Below are 17,201 nucleotides of genomic sequence, written 5' to 3'. Positions count from 1 at the left end.
TTGTGGGAGCATATTTAAGGTAGGGCGAGGAACACAATATGCAACTTCTCATGGCTTTGATGCTGTAGTGCTTTCTCATATGTTGTTGGTGAGGTGAATGGGCTGATTTCGTGACCTATGGTTGCTTGACACTGCACTTTCTGAAGATAGCACAAAAAGTGCTGAAACATGTCTGGGTAAAACAAAACAGATCAGGTGTCTTGCATATGGTGGAATTCCTCATTGTGTTTTCATAGCAAGCATGGACATAAGAAGAAGAAGAACTGCAACACCGCAAGATGATTATGTTTAAGGTCTTTGTGTAAGAGAATATTTAAGGTCTATTTTGAATTTGATTTACTGCAACAAATATGGCAGTTCTGTAGCCACTGGTAACTGATGCATTGAAACAATCTCTAATGGTGGGCATATTAGTTCTCCATAATTCATTTCTGCTTTTGATGTTCACAGTGTCTGGCTTACGTGCCATGCAGCAGGACACATAACTGCAGCTTTTAATGTCCTGTGCCAGTTCCCAACCATCCCATTGCTTGTGGAGTGGTAGCTGGTTCTATAGTAGTGTAGGAAACCACATAACGTGGACATCTCGAGGAACAGTGTCAACTCAAATTGCCATTCCTGATCTGTTACAATATGAGCTATACAGGCAAAATGGGGTATAAAGGCCACTAAAACAGTCCTTGCTGTTGTCTCTTCTGAGATGTCACTGACTGGTATCACATCATCCCACTGAGTGTATCTGTTGACCATGATAAATATATAGTGATATCCTCCTGATGGCAGTAACGAGCCCATGGTATCTGTATGGACATGGGAGAAGTACCTTGTTGTCTCTGGGAATTCTCCCACTGGCTTGTGTGCATGTCAGTCCACTTAACTTATTTCTTAATTTCTTTATACTGGACCACAAAAATCTCTCTATCATCAGCTTTTGCATTAGGGTGGGTGGGGTTATGAATACTGTCAACTGTTTTGCATAGTGTTTTGGGCACAAAAGCTTATGGGTGAAAAAACCTAATGGCTTCCAATCCTTTTTGGCTGACGAGTGGAGAGCTGCACTAATAGCTTGCAGGTTAGCATCAACCACTATAGCTAATGGTGATCTTGGACTGCGTAAGACAACAGAACTGCTTTCTGTAAGTTTGCTTTCATCTTTTTGAATGTGCACTGCATTCCTGGCATCCATGGCAGGGGTCATTGTCCTGTGGTGTCATTACCTGATATTGCTGTTGTAGTGGTACATGAATCTCTGCTGCTCCCTGTAGGTGTCATTGATAGAAATTAGCAATTCCCAGGAATCTTCTTAATTGGGCATGGAATGTCCTTAATCAGCTCAATCTTCCCTTTTAGTGGATAAATACCAGCCACTGAAAAAGTATGCCTGAGGAATGTTGCCTGCTCCTGGTGCAGAACTCATTTTTCTTTATTGATTTTTAGACTTTATTTGCGTATCTTGCTGAACACTGTTCTGATGTTCTCCTCTTGCAACACTGCTGCTTAAGAAAATATCAAGATATTATCCAGATAAATTAAACAGAAACACCGTCCCCGTAACCATTTCTGGCACCCTTTTGTAAATCAAATGGCATACATAGGTATTTATATACACCAAATGATGTTTCTACTGTGGTCTTTGGTATGTTCTTTGCTTCTAACAGTATCTGATTGTGAACCTTGTAAGCCTTTTTACAATCAACCATGCTGAAAATTGTAGCTCTGGCTAGCACATTTGTGAAGTTCATTACATGAGGGTTGACTGAAAAGTAATGCCTCCACCTTCGTAACTCTGCAACAGTTCGCAGTGTTTGTATGTGGCAGGTACTGACTTGTTCCATAGCCTCTTCTCTACAGCTTCAGTTGGCGGGAAGCCTTAGCTTTGAATGGTGGTGTTTTTGCAGTGTAAAGTGTGGAATCCTGCGCAGATGGTCGCCCAATGCAATTTGAGCAATGCACAGTCACTGAATTCTTGACAGCAGAATGTGTCACCCCAAAGGAGATTCATCAAAGAATGTAAGCAGTTTATGTTGATTGTGTTGATGTGAGTTCTGTGTATCTTCATTCTTATAATGCGAAAGGAGTTCCTAGCAAATTTCAAGTCTGTGCGCTTTCATTTCAGGAGTAGGCATCTGGGATACCTGTCATGCACATATCTTCTGATAGCCAAGCAAAGCAATTATGTGATGCACACATTCTTTTGAAATGTCGATTGTGCTTGCAATTTCTCTCTGAGTGATACGAAGATCATCCTGAATCAATCTATCAACATTTTGCTTGTGAAACTTGGTGGTTGCTGTCACAGGGTGTCCAACTCTTTGTTTGTCATGCACATCAGATGTTCCCGCCTAAACAACTTTAAACTTACTTGTCCAACAATGCATAGTACTCACATCAACACAATCACCATAAACTGCTTTCATTCTCTGATGAATATCCTTTGGGGTGACACCCTCTGCTGTCAAGAATTCAATGACTGCATGTTGCTTAAATCATATTGACTGTCCATCTGCGCAGGGTTCCGTACTTAACACTGTAACAACATAATTGTTCAATGCTAAGGCTTCCCGGATGGGACCTGGATAAACTAAAAGAACCAGAGGTTGTACAGAGATTCAGGGAGAGCATAAGGGAGCAATTGACAGGAATGGGGGAAATAAATACAGTAGAAGAAGAATGGGTAGCTTTGAGGGATGAAGTAGTGAAGGCAGCAGAGGATCAAGTAGGTAAAAAGACGAGGGCTAGTAGAAATCCTTGGGTAACAGAAGAAATATTGAGTTTAATTGATGAAAGGAGAAAATATAAAAATGCAGTAAGGGAAACAGGCAAAAAGGAATACAAACGTCTCAAAAATGAGATTGACAGGAAGTGCAAAATGGCTAAGCAGGGATGGCTAGAGGACAAATGTAAGGGTGTAGAGGCCTATCTCACTAGGGGTAAGATAGATACCGCCTACAGGAAAATTAAAGAGACCTTTGGAGATAAGAGAACGACTTGTATGAATATCAAGAGCTCAGATGGAAACCCAGTTCTAAGCAAAGAAGGGAAAGCAGAAAGGTGGAAGGAGTATATAGAGGGTCTATACAAGGGCGATGTACTTGAGGACAATATTATGGAAATGGAAGAGGATGTAGATGAAGATGAAATGGGAGATATGATACTGCGTGAAGAGTTTGACAGAGCACTGAAAGACCTGAGTCGAAACAAGGCCCCCGGAGTAGACAATATTCCATTGGAACTACTGACGGCCATGGGAGAGGCAGTCCTGACAAAACTCTACCATCTGGTGAGCAAGATGTATGAAACAGGCGAAATACCCTCAGACTTCAAGAAGAATATAATAATTCCAATCCCAAAGAAAGCAGGTGTTGACAGATGTGAAAATTACCGAACTATCAGCTTAATAAGTCACAGCTGCAAAATACTAACACGAATTCTTTACAGACGAATGGAAAAACTAGTAGAAGCCAACCTCGGGGAAGATCAGTTTGGATTCCGTAGAAACACAGGAACACGTGAGGCAATCCTGACCTTACGACTTATCTTAGAAGAAAGATTAAGGAAAGGCAAACCTACGTTTCTAGCATTTGTAGACTTAGAGAAAGCTTTTGACAATGTTGACTGGAATACTCTCTTTCAAATTCTAAAGGTGGCAGGGGTAAAATACAGGGAGCGAAAGGCTATTTACAATTTGTACAGAAACCAGATGGCAGTTATAAGAGTCGAGGGACATGAAAGGGAAGCAGTGGTTGGGAAGGGAGTAAGACAGGGTTGTAGCCTCTCCCCGATGTTGTTCAATCTGTATATTGAGCAAGCAGTAAAGGAAACAAAAGAAAAATTCGGAGTAGGTATTAAAATTCATGGAGAAGAAATAAAAACTTTGAGGTTCGCCGATGACATTGTAATTCTGTCAGAGACAGCGAAGGACTTGCAAGAGCAGTTGAATGGAATGGACAGTGTCTTGAAAGGAGGATATAAGATGAACATCAACAAAAGCAAAACAAGGATAATGGAATGTAGTCTAATTAAGTCGGGTGATGCTGAGGGAATTAGATTAGGAAATGAGGCACTTAAAGTAGTAAAGGAGTTTTGCTATTTGGGGAGCAAAATAACTGATGATGGTCGAAGTAGAGAGGATATAAAATGTAGGCTGGCAATGGCAAGGAAAGCGTTTCTGAAGAAGAGAAATTTGTTAACATCCAGTATTGATTTAAGTGTCAGAAAGTCATTTCTGAAAGTATTTGTATGGAGTGTAGCCATGTATGGAAGTGAAACATGGACGATAAATAGTTTGGACAAGAAGAGAATAGAAGCTTTCGAAATGTGGTGCTACAGAAGAATGCTGAAGATTAGATGGGTAGATCACATAACTAATGAGGAAGTATTGAATAGGATTGGGGAGAAGAGAAGTTTGTGGCACAACTTGACCAGAAGAAGGGATCGGTTGGTAGGACATGTTCTGAGGCATCAAGGGATCACCAATTTAGTATTGGAGGGCAGTGTGGAGGGTAAAAATCGTAGAGGGAGACCAAGAGATGAATACGCTAAGCAGATTCAGAAGGATGTAGGTTGCAGTAGGTACTGGGAGATGAAAAAGCTTGCACAGGATAGAGTAGCATGGAGAGCTGCATCAAACCAGTCTCAGGACTGAAGACCACAACAACAACAAGGCTTCCCGCCAACTGGAGTTGTAGAGAAGACGCTATGGAACAAGCCAGTACCGGTCGCATACCAATGCTGCCAACTGTTGAAGAGTTACAAAGGTGGGGGCATTACTTTTCAGTCAACCCTCGCACTAGGAATTGGATAGCAGTCCAGGATAATATGTGCATTTAATGCACGGTGATCTCTACAAGGCCACCAAGTGTTGTTTCTTTTTTACCAACTGCAGTGGTGATGGCCACATGCTATCTGGTCTGTGTATAGTGCCAGCTTGCAGCATCTCTTCAAACTCTGCTTTTGTTGCAGCCATTTTTCTTAGCCTTAAATAGACTAGCTGGCCAGGTGTCATTTTATTATGGTGTGCCATAGTGTGCTACACTTTTCCTATTTGACCATCAGCTTCCTGTCTGGTCTCTTGTATAAGCAAGCTACATGGAAAGGAGCTGGTACTTTTATGATCTTTGCATATAGTACCTGCAGTGACTTTATTGGTCATCATAATCTGGCTACACTGAGATTTACCGACAGCCTGATATCAGTTTGACCACATTTGTGATTACACTGTGGGTTCAGGGGCTAGAGTAGACCCCAGGTATTCCTGCCTGTAGTAAGAGGTAACTAATAGGAGTCTTCTTCTTTTTGGCCATCTAAGTTCTAAGTTATGCCCCCCCCCCCCTTTTCAGAAGTGCGGGCAATTTGGGGAAGGATGCCTTGCATGGTGCATTATACATTCATTGTGTGCCGAGACCTTCTGCACCTATTATTGTCATGGCTCTGCAACTCCATCCATAATCGAGCTATTTTGGTGAGGATGCCTTGCAGGGTACTTCACTTACATCCATTGTCTGCTGTCCTCTTCTGCACCCATTATATTGATGGATTTTCTCACATCCAGTATCCATCATAGTAGCTTGTCTGTCATGAAGGGGTTGTCATGTACCCTCTTTGTGGTAGCTCTTTTGACAATTCAGGGATTGCACTGCTGATGCCTGAGCTGCAAACTCCCCATATATGCCAATCATCTTTGGTATGAGGACTCTCAGCAAAGGCCATCGCACCAGGTGCCCTTTGCTGTGTGTAGGTGGTGACCATGGTGAGAGCCTCTGATCAGAATGGGTGGCATCAGGGCAGATGACCTGCAGGGAAGTGGACCATGTCATCTTTTGCTGGTGGCCGAATGGCCCCAGCTCTCTCTAAGAAGGGAAGGCTAGAGTTCAGCATCAAGAAGTATGACCCCAAATCATTCCCCTCCCTAGCATCACCATGGGAGGAATGTAGGGCCACAGAGAAAAGACATGTATTTGCCTTGGCACTTAGTTTGCAGAAATAACAGATGGGGACTCCTATCTGGCTGCAAAGCCTCTATTTTTTGTTGAAACTTGGAGGATAAGTTTGGGGGTAGTGGCAGTGCTATCCAAAATGAGAAATGGATCAGCCCTGATTCAGACAGCATCCCCAGCCCAGCCACAGGCATTGCTCACCTGTGGGAAGCCGAGTGATAGTCTCATTTTGGTCACTCTACATAAAAGCTTAAGTATGGTCCAGGGTATTATTTTTCATAGGGAACTCCTATTGCAGTCAAACAAGAAGCTACTAGTCAGCTTAGAAGAATGGGGTGTTCACTTCATCCAGCATGTCATAGGAGAAAGATAATAGGGTTGCTACTGCTGCCTTTGTCTTGGCTTTTGAGGATGATTTGTTACCTGAAAAGGTACACTGATGGTATACTAATGTGACATAAAACCATATGTCCTTTACCATGTGTGTTATTTTAAGTGCTGGAAATTTGGGCGTATGTCTTTCCAGTGCAATTTCAGCACCACATGTCAAGATTGTGGACGTCCATTGCATCTGAATATTCCACGTGCCCCTCCTCCCACCTGTGTCAACTGTGGAGAGAACTAATCCCCTTCTTGCCAGACTACATGGTTCTTCAAAAGGGGAGGAAAATTATGGACAGGCTGACTTACCAAGAGGCTAAAATGAAATATGACTGGTTGAATTCCCTTTGATTGACATCCTCCTATGCTGCAGCTGTGACTACATCACCCTCTCTGCTTTGTACAGTGGACCCTCAGGGCTGCCTGACTACACCCTTCTCCTTTGGAGGTGCTTCCTCTTCTGTTGCTCCCAAAGATCTGCTCCCCCCAGCCAGAGAACCAACAACCTTCTTCGGCTCTTCTCACACAGAAAGATTCCTTTGGGACTTGGGACTTTGCCATCCAAAGTCTCTCCCCATGAAAACCTGGACACCACCCAGTGGCTGAAGGAGCCACAAACCATTGGTCAAAGGGCTTCATGCTCTTCATCTGTGCCTGAAGGTTCTTCAGAGCAGCCCTCCCAGCAAGCCCCTAGAGAGAAGCGAGAGGTCAAGCAGATCGAGAAGAAACCTGGTAAGAAACAAACTCTGGTGGCCTCCACACCACCACTCCCTATCAGTTTTGCATCTGAGGATGACAGATTCTCACATCCCCCGAGACCTGTGTCTCGCTGACACCTCAGCAGTGATGGTAATGGATACAAGCATTCAACCAGTGGTTGTAGGTGACCAAGAGGGATAAACTGCTTCTCTGGTCCCTTCATGCCTTCCCATACTACAGAAGGTGTCATTTTCCAGTGGAATTGTGGTGGTTTTTTCCCATATCTGGCTGAGCTATAACAACTCTTAAGCATTAGAAGTGCTTTCTGCATTTCCCGTCAGGGAACCTGGTTTCCAGTAATGTGGACCCCACCCTTTGTGGTGATCAGGGATATTACAAAAATTGTAATGACTGTAACAGCATGTCAGGTAGAATATATACATGTATCTTTACCTCTGTCTATAGAAAAGCAGGGCCCCTCCAAACAGCTTTAGAAGCTGTGGTTGTCAGGGTGAGGGTAACACAGGAAATTACCATCTGCAATGTTTACCTTCCTCCATATGGTGAAGTATCACAAAATGTATGGGCTACACTAATTTATCAACTCATTTCACCTTTCCTACTTTTGCATGATTTCAATGCCCATAACCCATCGTTGGGTGGAACCAAGATTACTGGCTGTGGTAAAGATGTTGAGAATCTGTTAACTCAGTTTGATCTGTGCATCCTAAATACAGGTGTCCCCACTCATTTCAGTGTGACACATGGCACTTACTTGGCCATTGATCTCTGTTTGCAGTTCTGGCCTTCTACCATCTATTCATGGGACAGCTCACGGTGACTTGTGTGGTAGTGACTACTTTCCACTCTTCCTGTCCCTGCCCCGATGTCATGCAGCTGGACATTGCCCATATGGGCTCTTACCAAGGCTGACTGGGATGCTTTCATTTCTGCTACCATCACTGGATCTCTAGTGCAGGGCAACATTGATGTGCTAAGGCGGAATATTATTCCAACCATTGTTTCTGCAGCTGAATCAGCAATATCTTGTTACTCAGGTTGCCCCCCCTCCCCAGTTTGGACTAAGCTCAGATGTGTTTACGGATATCAGACCCCTGCAGGAATACCTGGGAACACACACACACACACACACACACACACACACACACACACACACACACACACACACACATATATATATATATATATATATATATATATATATATATATATATATATATATATTAGAGGGAAACATTCCACGTAGGAAAAATATATCTAAAAACAAAGATGATGTGACTTACCAAATGAAAGTGCTGGCAGGTTGACAGACACACAAACATACACACAAAGTTCAAGCTTCATTTTCATTTCAACCTCATGTTACACTTTCCACCTAACACCATGTCACCCTCACAACACCCCCACAACGACCCCATTAAGTTTTATTTACATTCCCTCCGCAAACATGCCTTCACCCTAGCCAGATTACGCTCGCATATTTTATTTTCTCAGGCTTGTCTGACGTTTGGCATAACCCCCAAAGGCCTCACACTTAAAGTTCCCATCTCTGGCTGCAACCCTTCTTTCCATCAGTCCCTATACCAGTTCCAAACTGAACAATCCATTGCCCTCACCCACCTAATCCTTCACCTACACATCAACTCAGCCAATGAACACACCCGTCAACTCCTATCCTTAATAAAAGTCCTCAATCTTTCCTCTCCCACATCCACACCAGCTATTCAGAGCATCCTCCTACAGGCCAACCGCAAATTAGAACAGCATGCCACCCTTCACCTCAAAAAACTATCCAATCTCCTGGTTTCCCACCTCCGGAAAGGCAACTCTCTCACTCTTCACAACCTTTCCAGCAAACCTCAACCACCTCTCATTGCTCACAAACCCAGTCTCTCCCATCTACTCAGTCTCCCACTTCCAGCTCCACTCCCTCCAAAACCTCAAAATCCCAATCAACACTATCTGGCACAACACCACCCTAATTCGGTAGTTAACCTTTCCTCCAAACCTCTCTCCCAATCCGAAACCTCTGTCCTATCCAAAGGCCTCACCTTCAGCCCCACTCCCAGATTCAACCAAACAGCCCTTGTCAAAAATTTACTGTCCTACACTCATACTCTCTGCTGGAAGTATCACTTTGCCACGAAGAAAAGTGATCCTGATCCTACCCCTAATGATCCAACTCCCCAAGACACTATCCAAATTGAACCCTGCCTGGAACAGGTCCGTCCTCCGTCACAGCAGGACCCACCTCCTCTTCCTCAAAATCACCCCCTCCAAACCTTCCAGGAATTTCTGACTTCCAGCCTTGCCTCTCAATCCTTCTTAAAAAACCTTAATCCTACTCCCAACATCACCACTGCTGAAGCCCAGGCTATCCGTGATCTGAAGGCTGACCGGTCCATCGTCATTCTTCCGGCGGACAAGGGTTCCACGACCGTGGTACTTGATCGTCGGGAGTATGTGGCTGAGGGACTGCGTCAGCTTTCAGACAACACCACATACAAAGTTTGCCAAGGTAATCCCATTCCTGATGTCCAGGCAGAGCTTCAAGGAATCCTCAGAACCTTAGGCCCCCTACAAAACCTTTCACCTGACTCCATCAACCTCCTGACCCCACAGACACCCCGCACCCCTACCTTCTTCCTAAAATTCACAAACCCAATCATCCCGGCCGCCCCATTGTAGCTGGTTACCAAGCCCCCACAGAACGTATCTCTGCCTACGTAGATCAACACCTTCAACCCATTACGTGCAGTCTCCCATCCTTCATCAAAGACACCAACCACTTTCTCGAACGCCTGGAATCCTTACCCAATCCGTTACCCCCAGAAACCATCCTTGTAACCATTGATGCCACTTCCTTATACATAAATATCCTGCACGTCCAGGGCCTTGCTGCGATGGAGCACTTCCTTTCATGCCGATCACCTGCCACCCTACCTAAAACCTCTTTCCTCATTACCTTAGCCAGCTTCATCCTGACACACAACTTCTTCACTTTTGAAGGCCAGACATACCAACAATTAAAGGGAACAGCCATGGGTACCAGGATGGCCCCTTCGTACGCCAACCTATTCATGGGTCACTTAGAGGAACCCTTCCTGGTCATCCAGGCCTGCCAACCCAAAGTTTGGTACAGATTTATTGATGACATCTTCATGATCTGGACTCACAGTGAAGAAGAACTCCAGAATTTCCTCTCCAACCTCAACTCCTTTGGTTCCATCAGATTCACCTGGTCCTACTCCAAATCCCATGCCACTTTCCTTGATGTTGACCTCCACCTGTCCAATGGCCAACTTCACACGTCCATCCACATCAAACCCACCAACAAGCAACAGTGCCTCCATTACGACAGCTGCCACCCATTCCACATCAAACAGTCCCTTCCCTACAGCCTAGGTCTTCGTGGCAAACGAATCTGCTCCAGTCTGGAATCCCTGAAGCATTACACCAACCACCTGACAACAGCTTTCGCATCCCGCAACTACCCTCCCGACCTGGTACAGAAGCAAATAACCAGAGCCACTTCCTCATCCTCTCAAACCCAGAACCTCCCACAGAAGAACCACAAAAGTGCCCCACTTGTGACAGGATACTTTCCGGGACTGGATCAGATTCTGAATGTGGCTCTCCAGCAGAGATACAACTTCCTCAAATCCTGCCCTGAAATGAGATCCATCCTTCATGAAATCCTCCCCACTCCACCAAGAGTGTCTTTCCGCCGTCCACCTAACCTTCGTAACCTCTTAGTTCATCCCTATGAAATCCCCAAACCACCTTCCCTACCCTCTGGCTCCTACCCTTGTAACCGCCCCCGGTGTAAAACCTGTCCCATGCACCCTCCCACCACCACCTACTCCAGTCCTGTAACCCGGAAGGTGTACACGATCAAAGGCAGAGCCACGTGTGAAAGCACCCACGTGATCTACCAACTGACCTGCCTACACTGTGACGCATTCTATGTGGGAATGACCAGCAACAAACTGTCCATTCGCATGAATGGACACAGGCAGACAGTGTTTGTTGGTAATGAGGATCACCCTGTGGCTAAACATGCCTTGGTGCATGGCCAGCACATCTTGGCACAGTGTTACACCGTCCAGGTTATCTGGATACTTCCCACTAACACCAACCTATCCGAACTCCGGAGATGGGAACTTGCTCTTCAGTATATCCTCTCTTCCTGTTATCCACCAGGCCTCAATCTCCGCTAATTTCAAGTTGCCGCCACTCATACCTCACCTGTCATTCAACAACATCTTTGCCTCTGCACTTCTGCCTCGACTGACCTCTCTGCCCAAACTCTTTGTCTTTAAATATGTCTGCTTGTGTCTGTGTATGTGTGGATGGATATGTGTGTGTGTGTGTGTGTGTGTGTGTGTGTGTGTGTGTGTGTGTGTGTGTGTGTGTGTGCGAGTGTATACCCGTCCTTTTTTCCCCCTAAGGTAAGTCTTTCCGCTCCCGGGATTGGAATGACTCCTTACCCTCTCCCTTAAAACCCACATCCTTTCGTCTTTCCCTCTCCTTCCCTCTTTCCTGATGAGGCAACAGTTTGTTGCGAAAGCTTGAATTTTGTGTGTATGTTTGTGTGTCTGTCAACCTGCCAGCACTTTCATTTGGTAAGTCACATCATCTCAGATGAAATCGCAGAATGTTTTTCTGAGTATTATGCTTGTACCTCTGTGTCTGAGAATTATAACCCCCACCTTTTGTACCCGAAAGTAGGAGGAGGAACAACAACATCCATCTTTTACTACACACCACACTCAGTCATATAATGCTCCATTCAGTGAGTGGGAATTTATCAACGCACTTGCACATTGTCCTGACACAATGCCTGGGCCAGACCACATCCAGCACCAAATGATTAAACATCTATAAGCGGATAACTAGCAACACATCCATGCCATCTTCAACTGTGTCTGGTGCGAAGGAGAATTTCTGTCACAGTAACAAGAAAGTATTATCATTCCAGTGCAAAACCTAGTAAGAACCCACTAGATATGGATAGCTATTGTCCTATTAGTCTCACCAATGTTCTGTATAAGCTACTTGAACATATGGTGAATTGGCAGTTGTGTTGGTTCCTTGAGTCTCCAACCCAGAGGGCTTTTGCCAATGTTGCTTGACCACTGAGGACTTAGTATACCTGGAGTCTGCCATCTAAATGGCCTTTTCCCATCATCACTACCTTATTGCTGTCTTTTTTGACAAAAGCCTGTGACACCATTTGGTGACACCACATCCTTGCTACATTACATGAGTAGGGCCTCCAGGACCCACTCCACATTTGTATACAGAACTATTTGTCACTCAGCACCTTCAGAGTTAGTCAGTGCTTCACACAGTTTTCCTCATATACAAGAGAATGGAGTGCTGCAGGGCTCTATATTGAGCATTCCTCTCTTTATAGTTGCCATTAATGGTCTCGCAGCAGCTATGGGGTCCTCAGAATCAACCTCCTTATATGCTGATGACTTTTCATTTCCTTTTGCTCATCTGCTATTGGTGTGGCTGAACATCAACTGCAGGAAGCAATACAAAAGGTCATGGGCCTTCACCCACAGCTCTGTTTTCAGCTGCCAAGGCTTAGATCATGCACTGCTGTTGCCATCGTACAGTTCACCCACACCCACAACTTTATCTTGATGACCATCTCATTAATGTAGTGGACTCTTATCACTTTTTAGGACTGGTTTTAGACACCCACTTAACTTGGCTTCTCCATCTTCATCAGCTAAGCAGAAGTGTGCTGTTCTTAGGTTAGTTAGGTTTAAGTAGTTCTAAGTTCTAGGGGACTGATGACCATAGATGTTAAGTCCCATAGTGCTCAGAGCCATTTGAACCATTTAAGCAGAAGTGCTGGAAGCACCTAAACATTCTTAGATGCCTAAGTCACACCAACTGGGGTGCAGATCACCCTACACTGTTGCAGCTGTACAAAGCCATCGTACAATCCCATTTTGATTATGGGACCTGCATATGTTTCAGCATCACCCTCAGCACTGCGGAAGCAGGACCCTATCCACCACTGTGGAGTTTGACTTGCAACGGGAGCTTTCCAAACGAGTCCTGTGAACAACCTACTGGTGTAAGCTGGACTTCCTCCATTGTGGATCAGGTGACAACAATTGATTGCCAGTTATATTGCACACATTTTCAGCTCATGCAAAAATCCGAATTACCTTCTCCTTTCCTCTACTGTGGCAGTCCATCTCTGCAATGGCAGCCCAGATCGGGGTTATAATTGCAGTGCATGTCCGGTCCCTTCTCACTGAACTAGACTCTTTCCCTCCACCACATCTCCTCTGGGTCCACTCCTGTGCATCTCCAACATGTATACCTTGATCACAGGTTTGTCTTGCCCTTTCCCAAGTGCTAAAAGACTCAGTTCATCCTGCGGCCCTCCACCGCATGTTTCTTTCTATTCTTGATGTGTTCCAGGGTTCAGAAGTTGTTTATATGGATGGCTCAGTTGTTGATGGTCATGTTGTGTTTGCTTATGCTCATGCAGGATATACTGAATAGCACTTCTTGTCAGATGGGTGCAGTGTTTTCACTGTAGAGCTAGTAGCCACCTCTCGCACTCTTGAGCCTATCCCTTACTGCCCCAAGGTGCTCTTCCTCATTTGTAGCAACTACTTGAGCATCTTAAAAGCTTTTGAGCAATTCTATCCTTGACACGTTTTGGTAAAGTCCATGTATGAGTATGTTTACATTCTCGAACAACATGGATGGTCAATGTTCTTCGTATGGACCCTGGAACACTTTGGAACCCCAGGAAATAAACCTGCTGACAGCCTAGCCAAAGAGGCTACTCATAAACTGAGTCTGGAGATCGGCTTAGTGAAATCTCATCTTCGATTGGTATCATGCCAAAGATTTTTGGGCTCTGGAATACAGAATGGCACTCCCTAGCTTTGCAAAATAAGTTACATACTGGTAAAGGAGATGACGAATGTCCTCCATGCGAACCCCTTGCAAGGACTCCATTGTTCTTTGCTGGCTCCACATCAGCCATACTTGACTGACTCAAGGTCACCACCTGTGTCATGGGACCTACCTCAGTGCCACTGTGGTTCATGCTTTGCAGTGGTCCACACCCTTTTGGACTGCCCAAATTTAGCCACCCTGTGGCAGACTTTTAATGTCCCTGAAACACACCCCTCCCTTTGCTTTTAGGTGACAATTCCTCAGCAGCTAACATAGCTTGACGTTTTATCCATAAAGGGAGTATTTCTCATTCTTTTTAAGGGTGGGTGCCTGACCCTTATCTTTCAGACCCTCACCCTACCTGCATTTTAACTCTTCCTTGCTCTCTCTGGTGCTGTGTGTTTCACTTGGTGTTCATCTTTTCAACATCTGTGTTCACCTTCCCTTGTGTTTTTAGGCTGGAGATTTTAATATATTGCAGAGTGGCTGGCTCATCCTTTTTTATTCTTGTGATCAGCCAGCCAAGGCCATGATCAGCCAGCCAAGGCCATCTGCTATATTATTTTAACAACTTTTACTGATTTTTTTCTGTTTCATTATGTTTTCGATTTTGGCTTGATACTTTCATTTTCTACTTCAGTGTGGTTATACACATAGTTTCTCATCTTGTTCCTTTCCCAGATTTCAAGCAAATGGGTTCCTTTGGGGTATGGTTTCAATCTGAGACCTGTGTGACTAAGGAGAAAGGGGCTGATAACCACACAGTTTAGTTCTTTTAATCTCCAAATCAACCATCCAACCAGTCACATTTGAGAGCCAAATTTCCACTTGAACTTCCTGCTAAAACCAGGTCAACTTTCACCTTGCAATCCCCTTGCAGCAAATTGTTGACTGCCATAAGATGCACAGGCATGGCTACCATTGCATTCTTATTCTGTCCAACTGTTAGCATGCTTACATCAGAATGTGAATCGATCATATACATAGCAATGGTTTGCTTATTTGCCCCTTATATAAACTGATATGATAATGTAAGCAAGCATGATTGGTTCTTTCCATTAATGGTCAAGCTGCCATTAATTACTGGGCCAATCTTGAACGTTTGACACTGATTAAATTTGCTTATGCGCTCGACATTGCTTTAAGGAACTGTCTCATTTCTTTTATTTACAACTTTGCACTCTTGTAGAATTTCATGGCCTGCTTGTCTTTCACTTCCTTGATCTATCATCATGAGTACATCACTCGCTACTGAAAATATAAAGCTGATGTCACTTCTTTCACAGACCACCACAGCTGTTTTTAGTGGTAATAGTAGCTGCACAAACCATACGTGACATATTAAATTGTGCTTCTTCAGTGATGCTCCTCAGGTGATGCTATGCATCTGACAACATACTATTGTTGATATATTCATTCTGTAATAACTGCTGCACGATTGGTCTAATGGTACATTTCACTGACCAGTGTTGTCCTCAACTGGAGGTATTTTTATGATGATGGCTTCAGTACAAAATCAGGGATCATCACGGCTGCCCTGGAATCTAAACTGTTGACTGCTACAGTGAACTTCATGTGGTTTCTGGTAGCATTGTTTTGCGTAAATGCTGAATCCAACATCGTGAACCACAACTCTTGTTTTTCCAACAGAAACTTTGGAATCTACACTTTCGTTTATGGGTTAGAAACTTTGTCAAACTTATCAAGCAAACTGCTAGTCATACTTCACAGAGATAATTTATTGTCCTGATTTGAGCTTGACGGTCATCTGTTTTCTTTCGCAGATGATCTTGCAGCTGTAACAACTGCATCTTCATCAGAAGCCATTTGGTGTTTTGTCATGAAGTCACCATTTGGTTTTGCATGTTTCCTGGGGTCTCTGCACTCTTCAGTATTCCAGGAGTCACCAGTTTACTAACCATCCATCCATTTGATAATACTAATTTGGGGAATCAGCAATATTTGATTCAACTGATTTAGTTCACACAGGAAAATACAACTTGAAAAGAATGTATAATAATGATAAGATGTGCCTGCAGCTCAAAGAACAATAAAATACACTTTGAATTTTAATCTGAATTTGATGCTTCCCATATTAGCAAAAATTTTCCAAATTTTGGTTTAGCTGTAGGAATTTTGTAGAAGATTCTTACATCAAATGTTAATAGCATAGCAAATGCTGTTAGAATATATACATTGTTAATCTGAAGCTCAGTTACATATCTCATGTGACCTTTAGTTGTTCCGTAATTACATCACAGTATGTGAAATGATAGTGGACCTGGAAATTGTTGCAGCAAGTCTCGAGCACAGACACTAGTGGGTACACCATGCTATCTATCTCCAGAGCTGTGTGACGGGCGTGACTATGGGCGTGAGAGTGATATCTGGGCTACTGGAGTAGTCATCTATGAGATGCTTGCACTGCGAAGACCATTTGAAGCCCCGGTGAGTGCTGTACTAGAATGTGAACTTCTAAGATCGTGAACATTGTAGTATTAGGTTAGCACATAAGTAATGGAAGTTATTTGAAGTGTATCTTTCTAGAAATAGTTCATATGATGTTTCAACCGAAGTGCTGAAACAGTGCGCTACCTTCGTAGTGACCCCATGAGCTACCTTCGTAGTCAGTTGAACCAAGGTATATTCCTGATAGACTGAAATATGTAACAGCAATACCCCTTCATAAAACTGAAAAGTGAAGGTAAGCTTGCGACCTCTACCACCTACCCCCTCTCCCACCTACCCCCTCTCCCACCCACACCTTCCTCCTTGTTGTTGTTGTTGTTGTTGTTGTTGTTGTGGTCTTCAGTCCTGAGACTGATTCGATGCAGCTCTCCATGCTACTCTATCCTGTGCAAGCTTCTTCATCTCCCAGTACCTACTGCAACCTACATACTTCTGAATCTGCTTAGTGTATTGATCTCTTGGTCTCCCTCTACGATTTTTACCCTCCACGCTGCCCTCCAATGCTAAATTTGTGATCCCTTGATGCCTCAAAACATGTCCTACCAACCGATCCCTTCTTCTAGTCAAGTTGTACCACAAACTTCTCTTCTCCCCAATCCTATTCAATACCTCCTCATTAGTTACGTGATCTACCCACCTTATCTTCAGCATTCTTCTGTAGCACCACATTTCGAAAGCTTCTATTCTCTTCTTGTCCAAACTGGTTATCATCCATGTTTCACTTCCATACATGGCTACACTCCATACAAATACTTT

At 44.0% G+C, this 17,201-nt stretch overlaps 1 protein-coding gene across 1 annotated transcript in view; it reads left to right on the top strand.

The window, feature by feature from the left end:
* Positions 1–16,396, top strand: part of LOC124711733 (serine/threonine-protein kinase Nek8-like) — a 146,559-nt gene extending 130,163 nt beyond the window's left edge. The window contains exons 4-5 of the mRNA XM_047241946.1: positions 13,035–13,164; positions 16,274–16,396. Coding sequence (XP_047097902.1) covers positions 13,035–13,164; positions 16,274–16,333 — 190 coding nt within the window. The 3' untranslated portion in view covers positions 16,334–16,396. The remainder of the gene's footprint in view (positions 1–13,034; positions 13,165–16,273) is intronic.
* Positions 16,397–17,201: the final 805 nt, after the last annotated feature.

This window comes from Schistocerca piceifrons, chromosome 1 (assembly GCF_021461385.2).
Source record: "Schistocerca piceifrons isolate TAMUIC-IGC-003096 chromosome 1, iqSchPice1.1, whole genome shotgun sequence".
NCBI classification, from domain to species: domain Eukaryota; kingdom Metazoa; phylum Arthropoda; class Insecta; order Orthoptera; family Acrididae; genus Schistocerca; species Schistocerca piceifrons.
Note: the sequence above shows the minus strand (reverse complement) of the source record. Positions and strands in the feature narration are given on the sequence as shown.